Source organism: Phalacrocorax carbo, chromosome Z (genome assembly GCF_963921805.1).
Source record: "Phalacrocorax carbo chromosome Z, bPhaCar2.1, whole genome shotgun sequence".
NCBI lineage: Eukaryota > Metazoa > Chordata > Aves > Suliformes > Phalacrocoracidae > Phalacrocorax > Phalacrocorax carbo.
This window is the reverse complement of record NC_087548.1, coordinates 58013052-58032361: the sequence shown is the minus strand read 5'-3', so window position 1 is coordinate 58032361 and position 19310 is coordinate 58013052. Positions and strand designations below refer to the sequence as shown.

General features: G+C 36.9%; 1 protein-coding gene across 1 annotated transcript in view; it reads left to right on the top strand.

Moving 5' to 3' along the window:
- Positions 1-18654, top strand: part of LOC104053322 (solute carrier organic anion transporter family member 4C1) — a 33362-nt gene extending 14708 nt beyond the window's left edge. The window contains exons 4-13 of the mRNA XM_009514751.2: positions 487-583; positions 1413-1534; positions 2925-3040; positions 3340-3484; positions 5367-5562; positions 9890-10043; positions 12397-12584; positions 14632-14696; positions 16534-16671; positions 17800-18654. Coding sequence (XP_009513046.2) covers positions 487-583; positions 1413-1534; positions 2925-3040; positions 3340-3484; positions 5367-5562; positions 9890-10043; positions 12397-12584; positions 14632-14696; positions 16534-16671; positions 17800-17924 — 1346 coding nt within the window. The 3' untranslated portion in view covers positions 17925-18654. The remainder of the gene's footprint in view (positions 1-486; positions 584-1412; positions 1535-2924; positions 3041-3339; positions 3485-5366; positions 5563-9889; positions 10044-12396; positions 12585-14631; positions 14697-16533; positions 16672-17799) is intronic.
- The last annotated feature ends 656 nt before the right edge of the window (positions 18655-19310 follow it).

Below are 19310 nucleotides of genomic sequence, written 5' to 3'. Positions count from 1 at the left end.
TTTCAATGAACTCAGGTGGCAGATATTACTCCAGTCAGAAGTTTTAATGGAACCCTGGCTTCTGGTCTTGGCAGATCTAAAAATCAACTTAAACATATTAAGAAATATGTAACTTCGTAAAGATTGTGGCCATGTAGCATTAACAACTGATGCTTTTAACAACCTCACTTCAGAAACTTTCACGAGCTAGCTTGTGATTGTAGGCAGAAGGTGTGCAAAAGTAAATCTAATAATGCATAATGATGCTGTCTGTGAAGTGTCTTTTGCTGAACCTCTGAGTTGCAGCTTTTAATGAGAGCAGCAAATTTTCTTGTTGAGGGACAAGTACAAATTTTGTCTTTTACACAGTATAGTTGAGGTAATGACAGTGAAAGAACAGGTGGAATTACAGAAACCATTTGGTCTGAAGGTGATTTAGGATTAAAATAAACAAACAAACAACTGCTTTAAAAATGTATGATGACCTTGATGTATTTTCTCTTCTAGGAATTGGCTATGGCATGTCACTGCTGGGTCCTGCTATTGGCTATGTCTTAGGAGGGCAGCTACTTAATATTTATATTGATATCCAGATCCCAGAAAGGCAAGATACAGCTTAGTCTTTTGCTTTCTATTTTCTTTTCCTAATAATTCTTATTTAAATCTTCAGCTTTTCTCCAAGTGAGGAGAAATTGTGAGTATTTTTCAAGAGCTTTAACTTGGTAACAAGTGTGTGAAAATTTCTCTGAAGTGCAAATACATACTTTTAGCTTTTTGACATGTTGGCTACTTTAAAGCTGATTAACAAAAAATGCTTTGTATTTTGATTAGTTGCTTGTTTAGGGTTAGATTATAACTATTAATTTCTTGTGGAAAAAGTTTTTCTGAGGTGGGATGTGAGGGGTAGGATACTGCTACTTACGTCCTGGGAAAGAGCTTGCTATAAAATTTACCAGTTGAGTAATCATCCACTATTCAAAAAATAATGTTATAAACTGTACTACTCTCCAAACAGCTTCATTTACACTTTATTTCCTGTGTTCTAGGGACTTCGGATTGCTGTAAATGGCATTCTGAACTTCCATATTGGGTTTCACATAACTCATTGATTATGAAGATTCTTTCTAAAACCAGCTTTTTCAGTATCTTAATGCTGCAGGATCTTGAAATCAGGGCCAAACAGTGGCATTTAAATTAGGATGAATTTGACAGAGTTAAAAATGGTATATGATAGAATGCAATATTATACTGGAGCTGATGAATGTGCTTTAGACAAGCAAACAAATTAATAAATGTAGAAACAAGAAAATTGGCAATATTCAAAGGCTTTCTGTTAAATCAGTATTAAAAGAAATTCCAGTTCACTGATATCTAAAATTGCTGATTTGAATTCATAAATGGTAAACCTACTTTTTTCCAAATTATTTTCCCAGTACAAATATGGATCCAGATGACCCACGTTGGCTTGGAGCATGGTGGATAGCATTTCTTGCATGCTTTTTTACAATTTGGCTCCTTATAATACCTTTTTCATGCTTTCCAAAACACCTACCAGGTAAATGTTTAACAATAATGGGATACTTTGGAAGAGAGATTTGTTTATACTTGTGGGTTATAGACTGCTGGACTGAATGATTGGTTACACTTTGATTCTGTTTCTGAGTTAACTGTCTCTAGCTAAAACCTGATGATGAATACCTTGTTTCCAATATGCAGCCTTTTAAAATAAGGTGAATGGGCTAGAAGAAGAATCTTGTTTATGTAATGATGTATGGTAGGCCCAGAAACAGATAGAGAATGGAAGCCGATGGCCAAAGTTTGGAAGATGCTTGCAGCAAAGCACCCAGGACTGTATTTAAAGCTACTGTGTGTCCACCAAGCATCACAAGGAAATTCCATTGACTTAACACATGCGTTGTTGTCTTTGACTGCCTTATTATTTTGGGTGGAGCAACAAAGCATGAATCAAAGTATCCAGGAGCAGGCTTCTAAAAAGGATATTAATATAGAATCATAGAATATCTTGCATTGGAAGGAACCCATAAGGATCATCGAGCCCAACTCCCTCCTCCTCACAGGACTACCTAAAACTAAGACACATGACTAAAAGCATCGTGCAGATGCTCCTTGAACTCTGACAGGCCTGGTGCCATGACCACTTCTCTGGGGAGTCTGTTCCAGTGGCTGACCTCCCTCTCAGTGAAGAACCTTTTTCTGATTGTCCAATCTGAACTTCCCCTGACACAGCTTCATTCCATTTCCTCATGTCCTGTCGCTGGTCACCAGAGAGGAGATCAGCACCTCCCCCTCTGCTGCGCCCCTTGAGGAAGCTGTACACTGTGGTGAGGCCACCCCTCAGCTTTCTCTTCTCCAAGGTGAACCCAACAAGCTCTAAATTTTCCCAGTGCGTAACGAGACAAAGACAGCCTGGATTGTTCAGCCTAGCAACATAAAGTCTAAAGTAAACATGATTGCTCTCTATAAATAAACCAAAGTATAAACCAATCACAGGGAAAGAACTAAGAATTAAGCTACAGTTTCTGTTCAGGCAGATATTATCTAGGAGTCCCTTGGAAGAGCATCTACAGTAACTTACTACGCTTATCTGGAATGAGAAATGATGGAGGAAAAGAAACAATGAAGTAGGGAACTGGGGAGAATGAGGATGATTAAAAAAAAAAAACTGAACAGGCTTCAGGATAGTCTGAATTTCTTAGGATATCCCTGATAATATCTTCTTAGTCAAGGCCTTCCAATGGAAGCATGATACTTTCAGGTAAATTCTTTCCACAGCAATACATTATTGATCTTTTTATAGATCTGTACCAATAAGATATTGAAGAAGACTTAAAATGTCTTAGTTTTCTCAAGGAAAGGAAACACTTATAAGTCTAAAAGCACAGGTATTCAATGTTTTCATTGTCAATAAATATGCCCATTTGTAGGAACAGCAAAGATACAGGCTGAAAAAATCTCTGAAACTCATAATGATGGAAGTGAGGCACTTGTTGAGACTAAGAATATTGGAAAAAGTTTTAAAGACTTTCCCATGGCTCTCCTGGTAAGGAATTCTTGAATTTACTAAAACTGATATATTTTGAGAAGTGAAATTTTTTTTCAGGTAATACATAAGTGTTTAGAAAGGTAATTGCTCCTTTATCATGTTGTGATAGGGAAATCTCCAGTGCTGTTGATAATCTAATGCATATTCATTTTGTTGGTGCTTAAGATTTGTAAAGCAAAAAAGCGTATTAGTGAAGTTTCACTTTAGAGTATCTCCTTTAAAATATATTGACTTCTATTTTACATCGTACTACAATGAAATAATTTCCGCAGTGTTATGCTTATTTCCTCCCATAGATACTGTTGAAGAATCCAGTGCTTATGAGTCTAATAATAGCTAGTTCTTCAGAAGCTTTAGTTGCCACTGGCTTTGCCACATTTCTACCAAAGTTTATAGAAAATCAGTTTGGAAGGACATCAAGCTTTTCAGCAACTCTTGGAGGTAATGTGGCTTTTTATTTTTAAATATTGTGCTCATTAACAGTACGGGTGGAAGCTTATATAGGCATCTGACACATTTGTGAATATACTTATATGAAATGCAGTTTTCACACTAGAAACAGTATATTTGTATTATTCTTGCCTGCCCTGTGAAAATCCTGGTACCTCATTCATCAAGGATGCAGAGTTACTTGTATGTTCAGAAGACATGATGCTCATATTCAAAGTAGAGTGAGAATTTTGTGTGCTGCTGAAACTGTAATTTATTCCTTTCTTACTCTTGGTGAAAAACATCTAATTTTCCTTATTTAAAATCAGCTGAAGGAACATTAAGCCTTAGTCCCTATTAAAGGAGGCAAGATGAAGGGCAGCTGGAAGTAAGGGTTGACTTGGCCTTTCCCTTCTTCAATTCCACTTTAATGTTACAGTGAGGTAGCTTACAGTAAAATGACTAATCAGGGTATATTATAAAACTATTGTGTAACTGCTTCTATAGTTGGCTTACTGTCACTTATTCCTATTATCCGATATGCTGAAGTAACAGGTGTAACGGGAAGGCTATGAAAGGCTGAGTATTGGAGAAACAAACAGAAAACTCTGATGGAAGAGCTGTACTAGGTAGGGTCACATGACTAGCTTTGACACAATTACTTCTGAAGAACAACCAGATTAAGGCAGGTAGGCCAATTGCAGGTAGCTTGAAATGAGCAGATTTAATATTTCTAGAACATATCTCGCTAAATTACTTCAGCTGTACAGTGCCGCCATATAAGCGTATGCTAGTTGAAGTTCTTTCTCCAACAGAAATATATTTGGGAGAGACTTTCTGAATTACTTACTCCCCTGGATAATGCTAGATAGTACTATCACTATTCAGACATCATTGCTTCAAAACAAAGTAACTGCAAGTTTTACATAGAAATACATTGGAATATATGCTCAATTGTTAAACAGTATTCAGCAACGAAGTAGAAAACTGAATGTTCTTTTTTTAACTATAGACTTTGTCTGCATTTCTTTTTAATTTGGGTTGAAAAAATTTATAGTGTTAATCAAACCTACAGCTTTAAAGAAATGCCTAATGTTGAAAGCTAGCTGTACCTGAACTAATGATGAACTAGCTAGTCTAAGTGTTACCAACGACCACATTAACTGTTTAAACTACCTTTGACTATGGGTGTCTGTGGCCTGTGCAGTTCTGCCACTGTACCTGAACTGTTTTTGAAATTAGCTATCTCAGGTCCGTGCAAGTTACACTGAGTTCTGTGTTGTATTGTAGATTAGCCATGTAAGAATTCTCAGTTACGTATCTGGAGTCCTCATAGTGCATAGAGGATAAATCATTATGGACTATATGGACTATGACAGCAAAACTCATCCATTAAACTAGACTTCTTTTAATCTTTCTGTAGAAGCCTTATTGTATCTTGTGGTGTCTCCTGTATCATAGTGATTATGTTCTCTTGTTCATAACACAAATATGTAAGAAAGAACATGGACATGTGGAAAAACACTGAAGCAATGAAACAACACTTTCTGTTTTCATGAAGCAGCCTACTGGTGTTCAGATATTCCTGCCCAGTATGTAGTCCTCTTAAGTAATGTAGTTTTGCTGTGTTGAACTTGGGTTTTGGACAACTGTAAATTACCCTGTCAAGCTGAACTTATGGAAAGGCTAAAGATAACGTAAGGGTAGAATGAATTACACAAGCCAACAGATGCTGCTGGTAGGATTGTTTGAAAATGACATCCCATGGACTGCATCCTAAGATTCAGGTAACTGTTGAGATTTTTTTTTTCTTAACATAAAATTGCACTCTGAATTGCTTCACTAATTATATCTTGCATTTTTGTGTAATTGCTGGTGTCTTGTTTTCCTCTAGGGCTTGTATTAATTCCAGCAGCAGCACTAGGCCAAATCATAAGCGGCATCTTGGTTTCCAAGTGCAAAATGGATTGCAAAAGCATAATCAAGTTCATGACAGGCACTTGTACAGTGGCCCTACTGTTAAACACAGTGTTTTTATTTGCTAAATGTGGGAACGAACCTTTTGCAGGTGTCTCTGAAACATATAATGGGTAAATATATTTTTAATGCACTCTTGGGTTTGATGTTAAAGTTTAAAATAAATAGTCTACATCACAGAATACAAAACCTTTAAAAATGTCGTATTTTGCCATGGTATATGAAATAGAAATGTTTTATGGAACTCAAACCTTGTTCTTGGAGTCTTTATGTAATAGACAGTTAAGAAAATGCTGCAAAATGTTTAAACAGACTGAATCTGCTTGGCAAAAAAAGTTTGTGGCTTCTGTAACTATTCTAGGAGAAGTAGCCATGGTATTGACTACAGTTAACTTTGTATCTCTGGAGAAGTAGTGTGGCTTTTGTATCTTGTTTTATTAAACCATTCTTGACTTTATTAACCAACTTCCTGGGCAGTTTGTTCCTGGAAGGAGTCTGCCATGTGCAACAATTTCATGAGAGCGCACTGAGGTGCACTGCAACTTAAATGGATTGCAAATTTTTCCCTAGAAAAATAAAGCCATTATTCTAGCATCATGTTCTAGCACATCTAGCCTCCATTTACAAAGGAAGCTTTATTTTTTTTCCCTGGTAAAATGGCTGATGGAGGTAAAAATTTAATGCAAAGAGACCATAGCTCAGTGACCCAGGCTGAGGAATAAAATGAGTGAAGTAATATGGTTAACTGAAACATAATTCAAAATATCTTTGGCTAACATGTACAGGAAAGACTTCTCTAAACAATATGTACTTTTATTTAAACAACATAATTCTCATTTCTAATGAGAACGCAGTTTATCACACTTTTTAGATATTTGTAATAACTGCAATACTTCTAGGATGAATGTTTGTCCTGTTGCTGTGAACAAAGCTTACTCTGGAAACCAGTATGGCAGAGGGGAAAAAGGTCAGAAAATTGACAGTAAAAATCAAATAAGATTAAAAATAAATGCCTGCAAGAATAAGCATTCTTTAGAGAATAGATTTGTAGGTCCACTTTTAAAACTTCAACACTGAATATATGTGATCACATCAACAGCACAGGCACTATGTTATATAAAATCCCCAATCATGCTTTCCTAAGGAGCTAACTTTAAGATTAGAATGTTTCAGTTCTCACAGTTTTTAAATAGTACACATTTCTATAGTACGAGCAGTGTTTAAAAGCAGGAGTAAGGCCGCTAGCTGTGCCAAAACTGTGTTCCCAGGCGGTAGGTTACTCTGTCATGAACTGACAGAGCCAGAGGCAACTCCAGCTGTTTCAGGGTCTGCCAAAAAGCCAGATGCTGTCATGCAAAATAACTGTAGTAGGCTGGTAGCTAGGGACTACTAGCGGCCATTTGGAAAAATACTAAGCATGAGCAGTGTGCTGTGGAACTGGGTGAATAACTTACCAATGCTTTCTTTTTTGTTGTTGTTTCCCCAAGTCCCCTATTTTAAAAAAGGGTTAGGAACCACAAGCTTGTACAAAAGCAGTATCTGTAACTTATGCTCAAATGCATAAAAAGGCATTTGAACCTAAATCAGAGGGGGAAGATGATATTTGCACTTTACTGACACAGTAGCACCATGAAAATGCAGAAGATAGGTTGAGGGGGGAAATGGGTTTTGTAGCTTCTAATGCACACGCAAGTTGGTAATTCTTCTAGGAAAAAAAGATAAATATCTAACCAACAGTTAGGCTTATGTTTGTTTTCACTTGATATTTATCATGCTTTTTGGCTGAATTAAAATGAACATATAACAAACAGAAGAATGGAGGAAAATCACATCTTACTCATGGAGGCAACTAAGTGTGCAAGTATTACAGAATATGAAGGCCACTAATTTTCCTAGTCCTTTAAGGGAATCATTGACAAACGTAACTGAAAAATATTTTTAAAAATTCACAAAAATGCAGAGTGACATGAAAGACTAACCAGATATTTTTCAGGTCACTCATTTAGGTAAATGTGAAAACATTAAAATAGATAACCTTAGGTTAATGGGATAGAAATTCAGAGGGCTTGGAGGTAGTAGTGTTGAAGGCATTCAGGCTTCCTGTTCTCTAACAGAGTAGAAATTTAATTCCATGATAGCTTAACCATTCATTGTATCTCGTTTTCCAGAAGGCATACAAAATGAATAAATCAAATCTCATGCACTGGTGGCTAGAAAAAAAAATAATCCTTAATACCAAAGTTACCACTCATTCTGATTCCATCTTTACAACTTGCTGTATCAATTGACAGTATATTAAAAAGCCAGTGTTGGCATTTGACACTTAAAACGTGGCACTTCTTCAGTGTCTGAAAAATATGCTAGCTGTAATATTACTGTTGACACTTCAGAAATTAAAATTAGGATGCAGACTTTGGTTGCGAAAAGTTTATAGTTACATATTGAGCAAAAGAATCTGTATGTAGCAATTGAATACTGAAGGTGTTACATAGAAAATAGCATGTGAAACTATCCATATTTCTATACCAGGTCCTGTGATAATGAGCAGCTGGCAAAAGGTACAGCTGAACTGATTTTTGTCTTAATTTAAATGTGGTTAACTTGTATTTAATAGTTTTGTGTAACTTTGGCAGTTATGTAGTTTAACTGTTGCTGAAGACCTCTTATCTACAGCAATTTGTAGCTAACCAATCCTGAAATAACTTTCTCCTCTCAGTATCCATTATAAGAAAATGGTTCAGTTTTGTCTAATTCACTGTTACATGGTGGACTACAGTTTGTTGGACATGTGACCTGCATCAGAATAGTTAGTGGCACAAATTTAGTGCCTGTTCTGACACTACTTTCCATGAAGGAATAAACAACTAAGATATGTAGTAGTAGCAGCTTTAAAAAATTTATAAGCTTGTGGAAGAATAGCTAAGTGTCTGACTGCTGCTTATATGATTGAACAAATGCTTTCAAAGAATAAATGGTGAGAGTGCTCTGAGGGTTGTCTTGGAAATTGACGCAGTTTCATTTTTGTGGAGGTTTTGAAGAAATACTTCATAGCAAGTATTCTCTTTATACTGAAAAGTAGCCTGGAGGTAGGGGAAGCTTTTGTAAGTTTAGTACCAGAACCACATGAGTACAGGATCACTTTTGAGTTAATATGTTAATGAATGAAGTATGTTGTTTGTAGTAACTCTGTATTAGGCTATAAGCAGAACTCACATGCTTTACTTCATCTAGTAAACACTTCAAAGAATTGTTTTTGCCCAATTCTTTTGCTCAGTATTTCCTTGAAAACTTGAAGGAGCAGAAATGCAGTGACTTTTTCTTTAGTTCTGTTGATTCCCTCAGGTCTCTGGGACTCCATGTTTTGTTTTCCTGTGAAAAAACACCCAACATATAGAGCTGTTAACAACCATTTAATGGTCTCATCTGCTAGACTTCTTTGGAAAAGTGATGTTAGAATAAGTTGTTCAGTTTCATAAGAACCTTTGCACACTAAATTGTACTTCTTCTGTATTCTAATATTTCTTTGACCATGCATAACTAAAGGTTCAGTCATGCTTTGTAGGTTGAGGAAGAGAGGCGTTCTGTGCACATGTAAATAGGACAAATGTTGCCATTGAATGGATTAAATACTTCTAAGCTTGACATGCCTCATAGGCTAACAAGGCACTGTATGAACAAACCTGTGATGAGTGAATCTGCTTATGGTGCACTGTAGTGCTTTAAGCCAGAGCAAACTAACTTTGATTCTTCTATGTATGAAGAACGAACTAACATAACTTAGTAGGGTTCAACAGTACTGCAACCAAATGAAGTATATAGGTAGTTGTGATGTCCCTAATATTCCATGTGCAGTCTGAATTCTATGTAAGTAATCAGCTTAATTCCTATATTAATTATTTCTCCTCTTAGTATTTGTGACCATCTTAAATTCTCTTGAAGAAACTAGCCTTTTAGGTAATGAAAAGTGTTAAAAATAACAAAAATGCAGTGGGTTTGCACTCCAAACTTGACTTGAATCCAAAACAGGAAAAAACCTTACAATACCATCAGTAGAGTAAACAATACCAAACACTTCTTTTAATCTTGTTACAGTTTTTCTTAAAACTGACTTGAACAAATTCAAGTGTATAATTGTGTGGGAAAGAGGAGATGAGAATTGAGTTGGGACACAGAATTTCATCATCTGTTTTGTGAATGGAAGTTGGAGGAATAATCTATGGAAGTAATAATAGCACAAAAATAAGTAGGTACAGAATAAATGGGAATTCCCTCTAGATTTGTAACTACTAGGAACATGTCATATTTTTAAACAATTAAGTGCATAAATCACTGGAATTTAATATTTTGAGATTTATTATGCTATAAATACTGCATTACTTATTTGCATATCTGCTGTTTTTAAATTAATTTATTAAAAGCCTATTAACTTTTATCTTTTAGAACCGGCACGCTATATAACTTAACAGCACCATGCAATGCTAACTGCAGGTGTTTGCGCTCTATGTACTACCCTGTTTGTGGCAGAGATGAAGTCCAGTACTTTTCTCCCTGTTTCGCAGGATGTGCATCTCATCTTTTTAACAACATGGAAAAGGTACTTTATGCTATAAAGATAGCTGACGTGGTCTGTTCTGGTTTCCTGTAAAATGCCTTCTAGATTGAAAACATTCTTCCCTTAGTATGACAGGAAATTGCACTCTCTGATAGTGGTAGTTACTATGGGAAAAATTGTTGTGGACTGGAAACACATACCCAGGTAGGATGAGTGTTGATATGCGTCAGAGTCGAGTACTCGCTGACCAGGTGCTTTGATATTAAACATTGTACATATTTAAAATTTACTTATTTGATTACAGTTGATGTTACACAGTATTTCTGATGTAGCAGAGTGATACAAAATATACTGAAAACATAATAGAAATGTAAGTTATGCTTAGTGAAATATAGCAACTACAATACACAGTTTAGTCACAACACTATAACATGCTCACCATCACAATGCTGGGCCTCCTCAGTTTTTGGGACACATGTGGGTTGAAGCCAGCTCTCACCTGTTGCTCTTTTTGAAATTCTGCTAGTTGTCTGGCTTTTTATACTCTATGTTGGGCTGAGCCATGCTCCCCGTGCTGGTCTAGCTAACTTTCACACTCTTTTAATGAACTTGGGGAGAAACATTTACACCACAAGCTGATCCACTCAGCTGATATAACTGTTTCTTTTCTGTGTAGCTTCCTTTGGAACAGCTGTGGTCACTCATAGCCTGCATTGTCTATGAGCTTCATGGGCACATCACCCTTCCCATCTCCTCTGAGCCTTCTTCCATTGTAGAGGTTTATTGGTCAGTCACAGTATGTTTCTCACTTGTGCAGTGTCATGTTGCAAATGTTACTTCTACTAAATTTTCTAATACTGAAAATTCATTAAACATGAACGTACTTATAGAATTGACAATCAGAAAAGTAGAAACCAGCAATGCCTTGACATAAAACTGCAGTTCTTAACTAGATCTTTAGGCATAATATAATGTTTATTGGATGCATGGCAGCCTGCTTCTGTGAGTTTCCAAACTCTGAATGTCAGTTGTCCCTGATGTAGGAATGTTAGGCCGTGGAAGTGGCTGGTTGTTATTGAGCCTTCCCAGAACAGAGAGCCTTTCTGTGCTTGTCTCTATTACTACAATAAACTTTTGAGCAGAGATGTGGGAGGAGTGTAGGAATATCTTAAAGGTAGGCAAGCTGAACCAGGGGGTGCATCTGGGGACTTGATGTATCAGAAGAGGACAATGATAAAAGAGAGGAGGTATTATCCAGAAGAAAATGTAGGAGACTGCCTAGTTCTTGCTGTGAAAACTTTACACTTCACTGGTATATATCTTTTTTTCTTTGAAGACAAACATGGGTGAACTTAAATGAAGAATAAAGTTCTATTTTTTTCACCTGCTTACAAAAGCAGTCTAACATTGCTTCTGCTTCCTGCTTAAGTCTTCAGTGTAGAGCTCACCTCTCTTCCTGCCAAGTACACACCAGTGTAAAAACCAGCCTGTTCGTAGCCAAGACTGTCAAGCTAGGTGATCTGGGACTTGCCAACATCTCTGAAAAATGTGAACTGTTATCCAGTTACAACAGTAGCAGAATAACCATAGGTATTATCTAAGCTTGAAGAATAAGGCTTGAGGAAATAGTGGTGCAAGTAGATGTGAATTTAAAGAATGAACCCTGTTCAAGTAAGAGTTTTTAGTAGTCAAGGCAGTTAAAGTTCTTTAGAGTATAACTTTTGAATTGTACAGAAATCACCAGTTTTGATTAATAAACTAGGTAAGTTAACATTAGCTTATTTCAGTATTGGAAGAACAACTTTTGAGAACTGTGGGACATGTCACCTGCTGTAAGGGAGCTGAAGGTTTTGTTTATCCTTTGTTCAGAAGTTACTCTTTGTGACCGAAACCAATCTCGTGGAGAAAGTGAAAAGGGGCATTTCCTCCCTTCCTTCAACCCTTGACACCCTCGTGGTGTTTAACATTTTCAAAGAGGTGATTTATTTGAAAATATTTTCAAAAGTTTTTGAAAATTTACAGGACAAGGGGTAATGGTTTTAAACTAAAGGAGGGTAGATTTAGACTGGGTATAAGAAAAAAAAAATTACAGTGAGGGTGGTGACACACTGGCACAGGTTGCCCAGAGAGGTGGTGGATGTCCCACCCCTAGAGACATTCAAGGTCAGGTTGGAGGAGACTGTGAGCAATGTGATGTAGTTGAAGATGTCCCTGCTCATGTAACCCTGCTTAGGGTTACAGTAACATATGATCATCAGGAAATGGACTGTTTCCCACACTGTAAAGTCAGGGTTTATTCTTGTATTCAGTGTGATGCAGATCAAATGAACATCTACCATATTGGTATCACTTTTTTATTCTTAGAGGTAACTTTTGTTTTATAAATTATTTGTAGAAGTACTACAACTGTTCCTGTATTGGGAGTCCAAAAATAGAAAATGGTTCGGAAGACTTCCTCTATGAAGCTGTCCCTGGGAAATGTCCAACACAGTGCAAATTTTTACCTCTGTTCCTGACCTTCTTCTTTTTTGCTGTTGTTTTTACATTTATGGCTGTTACTCCAACAACTGTGGCCATTCTCAGGTATGTTTTTTGCACTGAACAGTGGGTAGCATTCCTATGAAAACTCAGATCAGTGAAATACTCTAATTTGTTTTGCTTTGCAACGTGGACCAAAATAAATGTGCAAGGTATTTCCTATTATAGTTCTTTGTGTAGTAAATAGGCAGTACTTGAAGCAGAGGACAGTCATACCACTGTTCACTATCTCTGTAATTGCATTTGATTAGCAGATGCTGTCTGAATCTATTAAAAATAATTCCTACTTGTAGCAAAATCCCTCTTTTATGGGAGGACTCCTGATTGCTTTAGTCAAATATTTTCTTCATCCAAGCACATGACACGTTTATTCCTTCTTGCTTTGACTAGCTTGTATAGCCAGGATTTCAAACTATACCAAAAAAGAGCAAAATAGGAATCAGTCTTATACTTAGAACTCTGAACTGAGACAGGAATCAGACTTGCAAAAATTGTAGTCTGTCAAGAATTGTAGACTACCTTTCGTATGATATTGATGTATATATGGTAGTCATTAATATAAAACATGACAGCATCTATGTGTCTGTTAACCAGTGGCTTGACTGTCTTTCAAATTGCTGAAACTCACATGAATGAAAGCTAGATATTTTTCTTTTAAAAATACATAGTCCTCATTCTGAAAGTAGAGGTGTTTCACTTCATGTTGAAATCTGACTTGTACTTTCAATACTTCTGGAGAGAAAATGTTCATGATGCACAGGCATACATCCACTATACACAGGATGCTTTGGGAGGGTGTCGTTAGACGCTCCTTTTCGAACTTCCTAGGCATGGGTTTGGCGAGAGGGGTGGTACACTGCAACAGTGCTCTGTGGTAGCCTCCTGTCCAGGGTTGCTGTAAATCTGGAATTAACAGCTTGTCATATTAGTGGGTGGGCAGAATAATGTGAAGGGCTGAATTATCCTCAAAACTGAGCTAATAGTTTTATTTAGATAATTCTAAACAAATAACATCTGGAACTTTGAATCCTTGTACGCTTCAACTGAAATGGTGAAACGATGTTTATGCAAAAGAAGACTGTAGAGCAGTTTAAATGTCCAAAAACTAACTTAAATTGCTAAGCGTGAGGTAAGTTACTACAGTGTATTCTGACATATTTTCAGTGGGCTTATTTTGTGCAATTTCAAGTGAAAACCCACGTGTTTGTGACAGTGTTCTAGTGCTGAAATAATGACCCACATTATGCAAAACTCATTCTCCTTCCTCTACTTGCCTTTATGGGCAGGGGTATCATAACAGTGACTGCTCATAACTGCTCATCATGGATGTTTTTCTACGGCTAATCTCATGCATACTCCAGAATGAGGGAATAATTCCTGAATATTTAAATACTGTCTTTTTTTGTCACTGCAATGCTTCATACTACAGTTTTTAAAAAAACGGTGCTGAAACTAAATTCTATAAATTGATTTGGGTTGTATTTAATCTTTATGGTAGTATCTTAAAGACACTGTCAGGATAAAATGCATGTCACTGGAGAATTATTTGAAAGAAATGGTTAGGAGGTGAGGAGGTAAATTCTGCTAGTTCTTAAATCAGTATATTGATTTGTATAGCATATGCCAGAACTGATTAATTGTAAGGTTGGATGACTATATGTAAAGGTTATGGGAAATACAAAACCTTGTGCTGTGCTGAAGGCTAGTCTCAATTTGTTTATTACTTCTTCAGGAATAGTAGCTCGGGATTGCATTTTAGCACTGCCCTTAAATCCTTGGTGGTTTTGTGGAAAAAGTATTCAACATTGTATCAGGGTGCTGCTGATAAGCTAGCTTTTTATTTATACTGTTTTGTTAAACTAGTTAGCTCATCAGGGAATTTTAGGTTTATAGGAGTTGCTTCTATAGTTTGTCTGAATGCCTCCTGAAGTTCTTTGTTTACTTGTTCTGCACACTGGATTTCTAAACCTCTCTGCAATTAACAGATTAAAAGAGTGTATTAAGAGAAATCATATTCACTGAGGGTCAAAGCAGAGAAATGGAACAGTTAAAGCTTGTTTACAAAGTCTTAAACCGCAAATCTTGTTCACAGGTGTGTGCCAGATAAACAGCGCTCACTTGCTCTTGGAGTACAGTCAGTGTTTCTACGACTGTTGGGTATGACTTTCTTGTTGAGAGACTTGCTGAATATTCTACTTACTTGATGTTTTTCTAGACTTAAAAAAATAATGCACCAAAAAGACTTCAGAGCAGCTTAAAGCAACCTGTCATTGGCTTATAGAATATGCTTGTAATAGGGCAGATGCCATCTAGATTCAAATTCCTCTTTAAATAGGGCATGTGTGCTCATTTTTGCCTTTCTTTTCTTATTGGCACAAAGAAAATACAGGTAACTGTCATTCAGCAAAAGGCACCTGCTTTCACTTCCCCCAGAAGGCAGCCTGTTCTGAAAGTTGAGATAAGAAAAAGTGATGCAACAGAAAACAGCTTTGTGTAGCTAACATCTCAAGTTGCAGAAGTTAAAACAAAGTGACAGTCTCATCCAGTTGTATCCTTATTGGCCATGCCAATATATTTTAAAGTGGATAAGTGGAGTCTTCCCTCTTCTCCCTTCCCTTTCAATTACTTTGGCTAATTTTAGCCTTTATCGAAAACGTAGACAGTTGTACATAAGTAACTACTGAGTTTTTATATGGGAAATCTACTGAAGTTCTAAATCTAAGCATCTGCAGGATCTCAGTAAGATAGGTAAATCACCTTAAATAAAACACAAAGCTAAATGTAGGTATTCTGGGAACCACTCGTGAATTTTCTCAGGCATATTTTGAACTCTTGTTTTCGACTTAGACACTTTTTAAATGATATGTGTAATTCAAGACTGGGTCAAGGCTCAGTTACCTTTATGTCAATATTTAGTACTGCAGCCAACCCCTTCATTTGATATCAAGTATCTAGCAGTGTGGGTTCTGCTTTGCTGTACCTACTGAAACTCCAATTAATCTAAGTCCTACTGGTAAAGCATAACAGGAGTAAACATTCTCACAGGTGGAAAAAGGCTGGGTGGTAGTGTGAAGTGTTGTATGAGGGCTTCTCTGTTTCATTTTACTCAAAGTTAAGATATCGATGGTAGTGTCTTCCCCCTTCACTTCATTGTGGAGCAGAGGGTATGAGAACATTTTGCACTGCCTGTGCTGACTGTGGCTGAAGAAAGCAGCAACTAACAGCACAGCATAACAAGATACTTACGCTGTAGACTTGAGGAATCACACAGGGGTCCTAGACAGAAGAGCTGTGGTGAGGACATAGCTGCTTGTTGGTTCAAGAACAATTTAGGCCTTGAGGAGGTTAGGCTAACATGCAGTGGTGTACATAGTGTGGTTATATAAAATTGGCTATACCTGGATGCAAAACACTCTTTATAACACACTGTTGTAACAAAAATCACACAAATCTAAAATTCTACACAGGAATAATTTTAAACAGTGCTCATTTTATGTGAGATGTTTCCTAGAAGCCTGGCTACATCTGAGGGATGGAAAAAACTTATAATTGAGCATGTTACCAGTATTTTAGTTCTTTGCATTTGGAACACGTTAGTGTATATGATCTGAGGAAAGGGACTTCTCTTCCTTCAGTTAAAATCCTGCTTCCTTAATTAGCTGGTTTCCCCTCTAAATTTAATCACACTTTTCTTTTTTTCAATGAAAACTGAGGAAGTAACAATAAGCTCAAGCCTTTGAACAAACTTCTTGCTTCATAATGAGAGCTGTGTAACAAATTAACTGACACTCTATGCAGCCTGCCTATTAATGAGAGCAATGAGAGAAGCACATTTGCTATGTAATATGAGTCCTATGATGTTGATTAAAATATTATGTTTAGTGTGTGGCTATCCCATCTTATCTTCCCCACAGCTTGGCATTTCATGGCATGCATTAAGACCAGGTAAGACTATTCCAACTCAAATGTTCTAATGTGTTACTGTGGTTTTTAGGTACTATTCCTGGACCAATTTTGTTTGGTGTTGCTATAGACAACAGTTGTACTCTATGGGATATTAATGAATGTAAAACGAAAGGAGCCTGTTGGGTTTATGACAATGAAAGAATGGCTTATCTGCTGATGGGTATAAGTAAGTGGCTTCTTCATATTAAGTACATGTACAAGGTAATAGATATACTGACCTTGACTGCTAGATGGGAATTATTTTAAAATCTTAAACTTTTATTTTAGCAGCAGTGTTTTTTTTAAAAAAAACCTCTTTTCATAAATAAGCAAAATACAGTGGAGAGAGCAAGACCACATTAAGTGGCTCTTAAAAATGGCCTATAAAACTTTTTTAATAGCAATAATACAAAATAATTTTGGTCTTTGTTCTTTCTTCATTGTTATGGTTTATTTACTGAATTTTAATGTATTGGCATGCATTTCAGTCTTATCTGGGTTGGTCTATTGGCAGCTTAAAGTCTGAGAGCTTTTTTGCTCCTGTCGTATTTCAGTTCTTTTCCCTAAATTAATAGCAAGATCTCAGATTTCTCTGAACACTAGTAAAAAATTTTCCCAACTTTAACAATCTGTTCCCTTCAAATGTGTGAGGTATGTCTGAGGGAGGGAAGGCAGGCTAAGCTTGCATCTGTGATAACTGCTGTTGTCCTGTCTTCTAGCAACTGTGATACTTATGGTGCATAAACTGAACTGCTAACATCTAATCTTGAAACTGAAAAAGCAGGAGTCACAAATTCAGGTTTCAGTATCTCGGGCATATTTGTGATAAAATCCAATGCCTCCTCTTCCCACCTCTCCTTGCCCCCCTAAGTTGCACAAACACCACTGTGTACCAGTGATGGACCAAAATGGAACAAGTTTTTAAGGTAGCTGAGGAGAGACTACTTCACAGGCTTGTATGTGAGGAGTTTTAGTTTGTGGCAAAGAGAACATTGGTGCAATGAAGAATAGTACTGAAACAAGCAGTAAGAGAGACTTGCATGTCAGGCTGCAATGTGGTGAAGAAAGACAGAACTGAAATAATGGCAATAGCTGCTGCAAGCAAGCACTGGCAGGCAGGTGAGGGGTATGAAGTCAGTTAAAAGACTGCCTTTATTTGCCCTTTGCAGTTCATGTAAAATACATTGAAATTCACAGCATCCATTTAAAAGTCTTGCAGTGTAACTCACCATGTGAAGCTTCATAGATGACTGAAATAATCTTGTCTACTATTGAAGGTGACTGCAACAAGGACTGTTCTATTCTTTGCATTCAGGTGCTGCTTGCAAAATCATCACGATCATCTTTGTGGTCATGGCAGTATGTTTGTATAAGCCTCCACCAGCAAGTGCAGGCCTGGCACAAAAGGATTCAGAAATGGTATCTTCTGTACACACATAAATCATGAGGAAATCAGGGCTTTGGAAAGACACCAATAAGAATAAGCGCTGCTACACCACTTGTACCGAAGTTCTTGTACACCATTACCTAAATATAAAAGATCCTATTCAATTCTTGAACACCTTAAAATATTTGTGAATGTGTAGTGTTCTCTAACTTGCTAAACATACTTTTTAGTATTCCATTGTGTGTATCCAAAAAAGTGACACTTAAATTTACAGTCTCATTTTGAATGTCTGATTTATAACTTCAATGAAAAAAGATGGAATACTCTGATTAAAACAAACAAACAAAAAAAACCACAACCAAAAAAACCCAAAACAAAACAGAAAAGTGAGTTAACTCTGGGGTGTCTGTGAGCCCCATTTCCTCCTGCTTATAAAATAATACCTAAGTGAGACCGTAGTGGGAGAAAACAAGTAACTTGGTATATTAAAGGAAACTGTGGATGTTTAAAATGGACCTATTTTAATGTGCACATAATCTGGCCTAGTGCCTTAGTTGGGGATTTTAACTGTAGATGCACTTGGGCATGTGCAAGTATGGACAAGTTTTAAAAATATCTTTACATGTTGTTGGCATAAGTATCCTTTTTAGTATTTGTAGAAATGTAAATAGTTATAGGATAGCTGGGTTTCTAACAGTAAAATGTTTGTTAATTTAAGTGCATGGGTTTCTGTCTGGAACATATATGGAAAGTTGCTGTCTAGCTGCTTTCTTAAGGCATTGTTAACACTTCTATAAAATGTGAAAATAAAACCTATTTTCTTACTGCTTCTGTGTATGCTGTGTCATTTCTAAATGACTGGCTTCTCAACTCCAAGAATTGCAATGTGGAAAGCTAGCCAAAAATATGTATGCAAGCCTCAGAAGTAGGAAAATACAGCTGTACTTGTTTCTTTTGACTCATACACTGCATACTATTAAAACTGTATTTGTATAGCACAATGGATGTGCTATTCAAGTTAGCCACTCTTACCAGATATAAACTATATTGCTTGTATTGTGGTTTAGCCCCAGCCAGTAACTCAGCCCCACACAGCCCCTGGCTCACTTACCCCCATGGTGGGATGGGGGAGACAGAAGAGTAAAAGTGAGAAAGCTTGTGGGTTGAGATAAAGTTTGAGTTTAAAGGTTGAGTTTAATTAGGTAAAGCAAAAGCCATGTGTACAAGCAAAGCAAAACAAGGGATTCATTCACTACTTCCTACTGGCAGGCAGGTGTTCAGCCATCTCCAGGAAAGCAGGGCTCCATCATGTGTAATGGTTACTTGGGAAGACAAACACCATCACTCGGAACATGTGCAAGTGTCCCCCCCTTACTCCTTCCCCCAGCTTTATATACTGAGCATGATGCCGTATGGAATATCCCTCTGGTCAGTTGGGG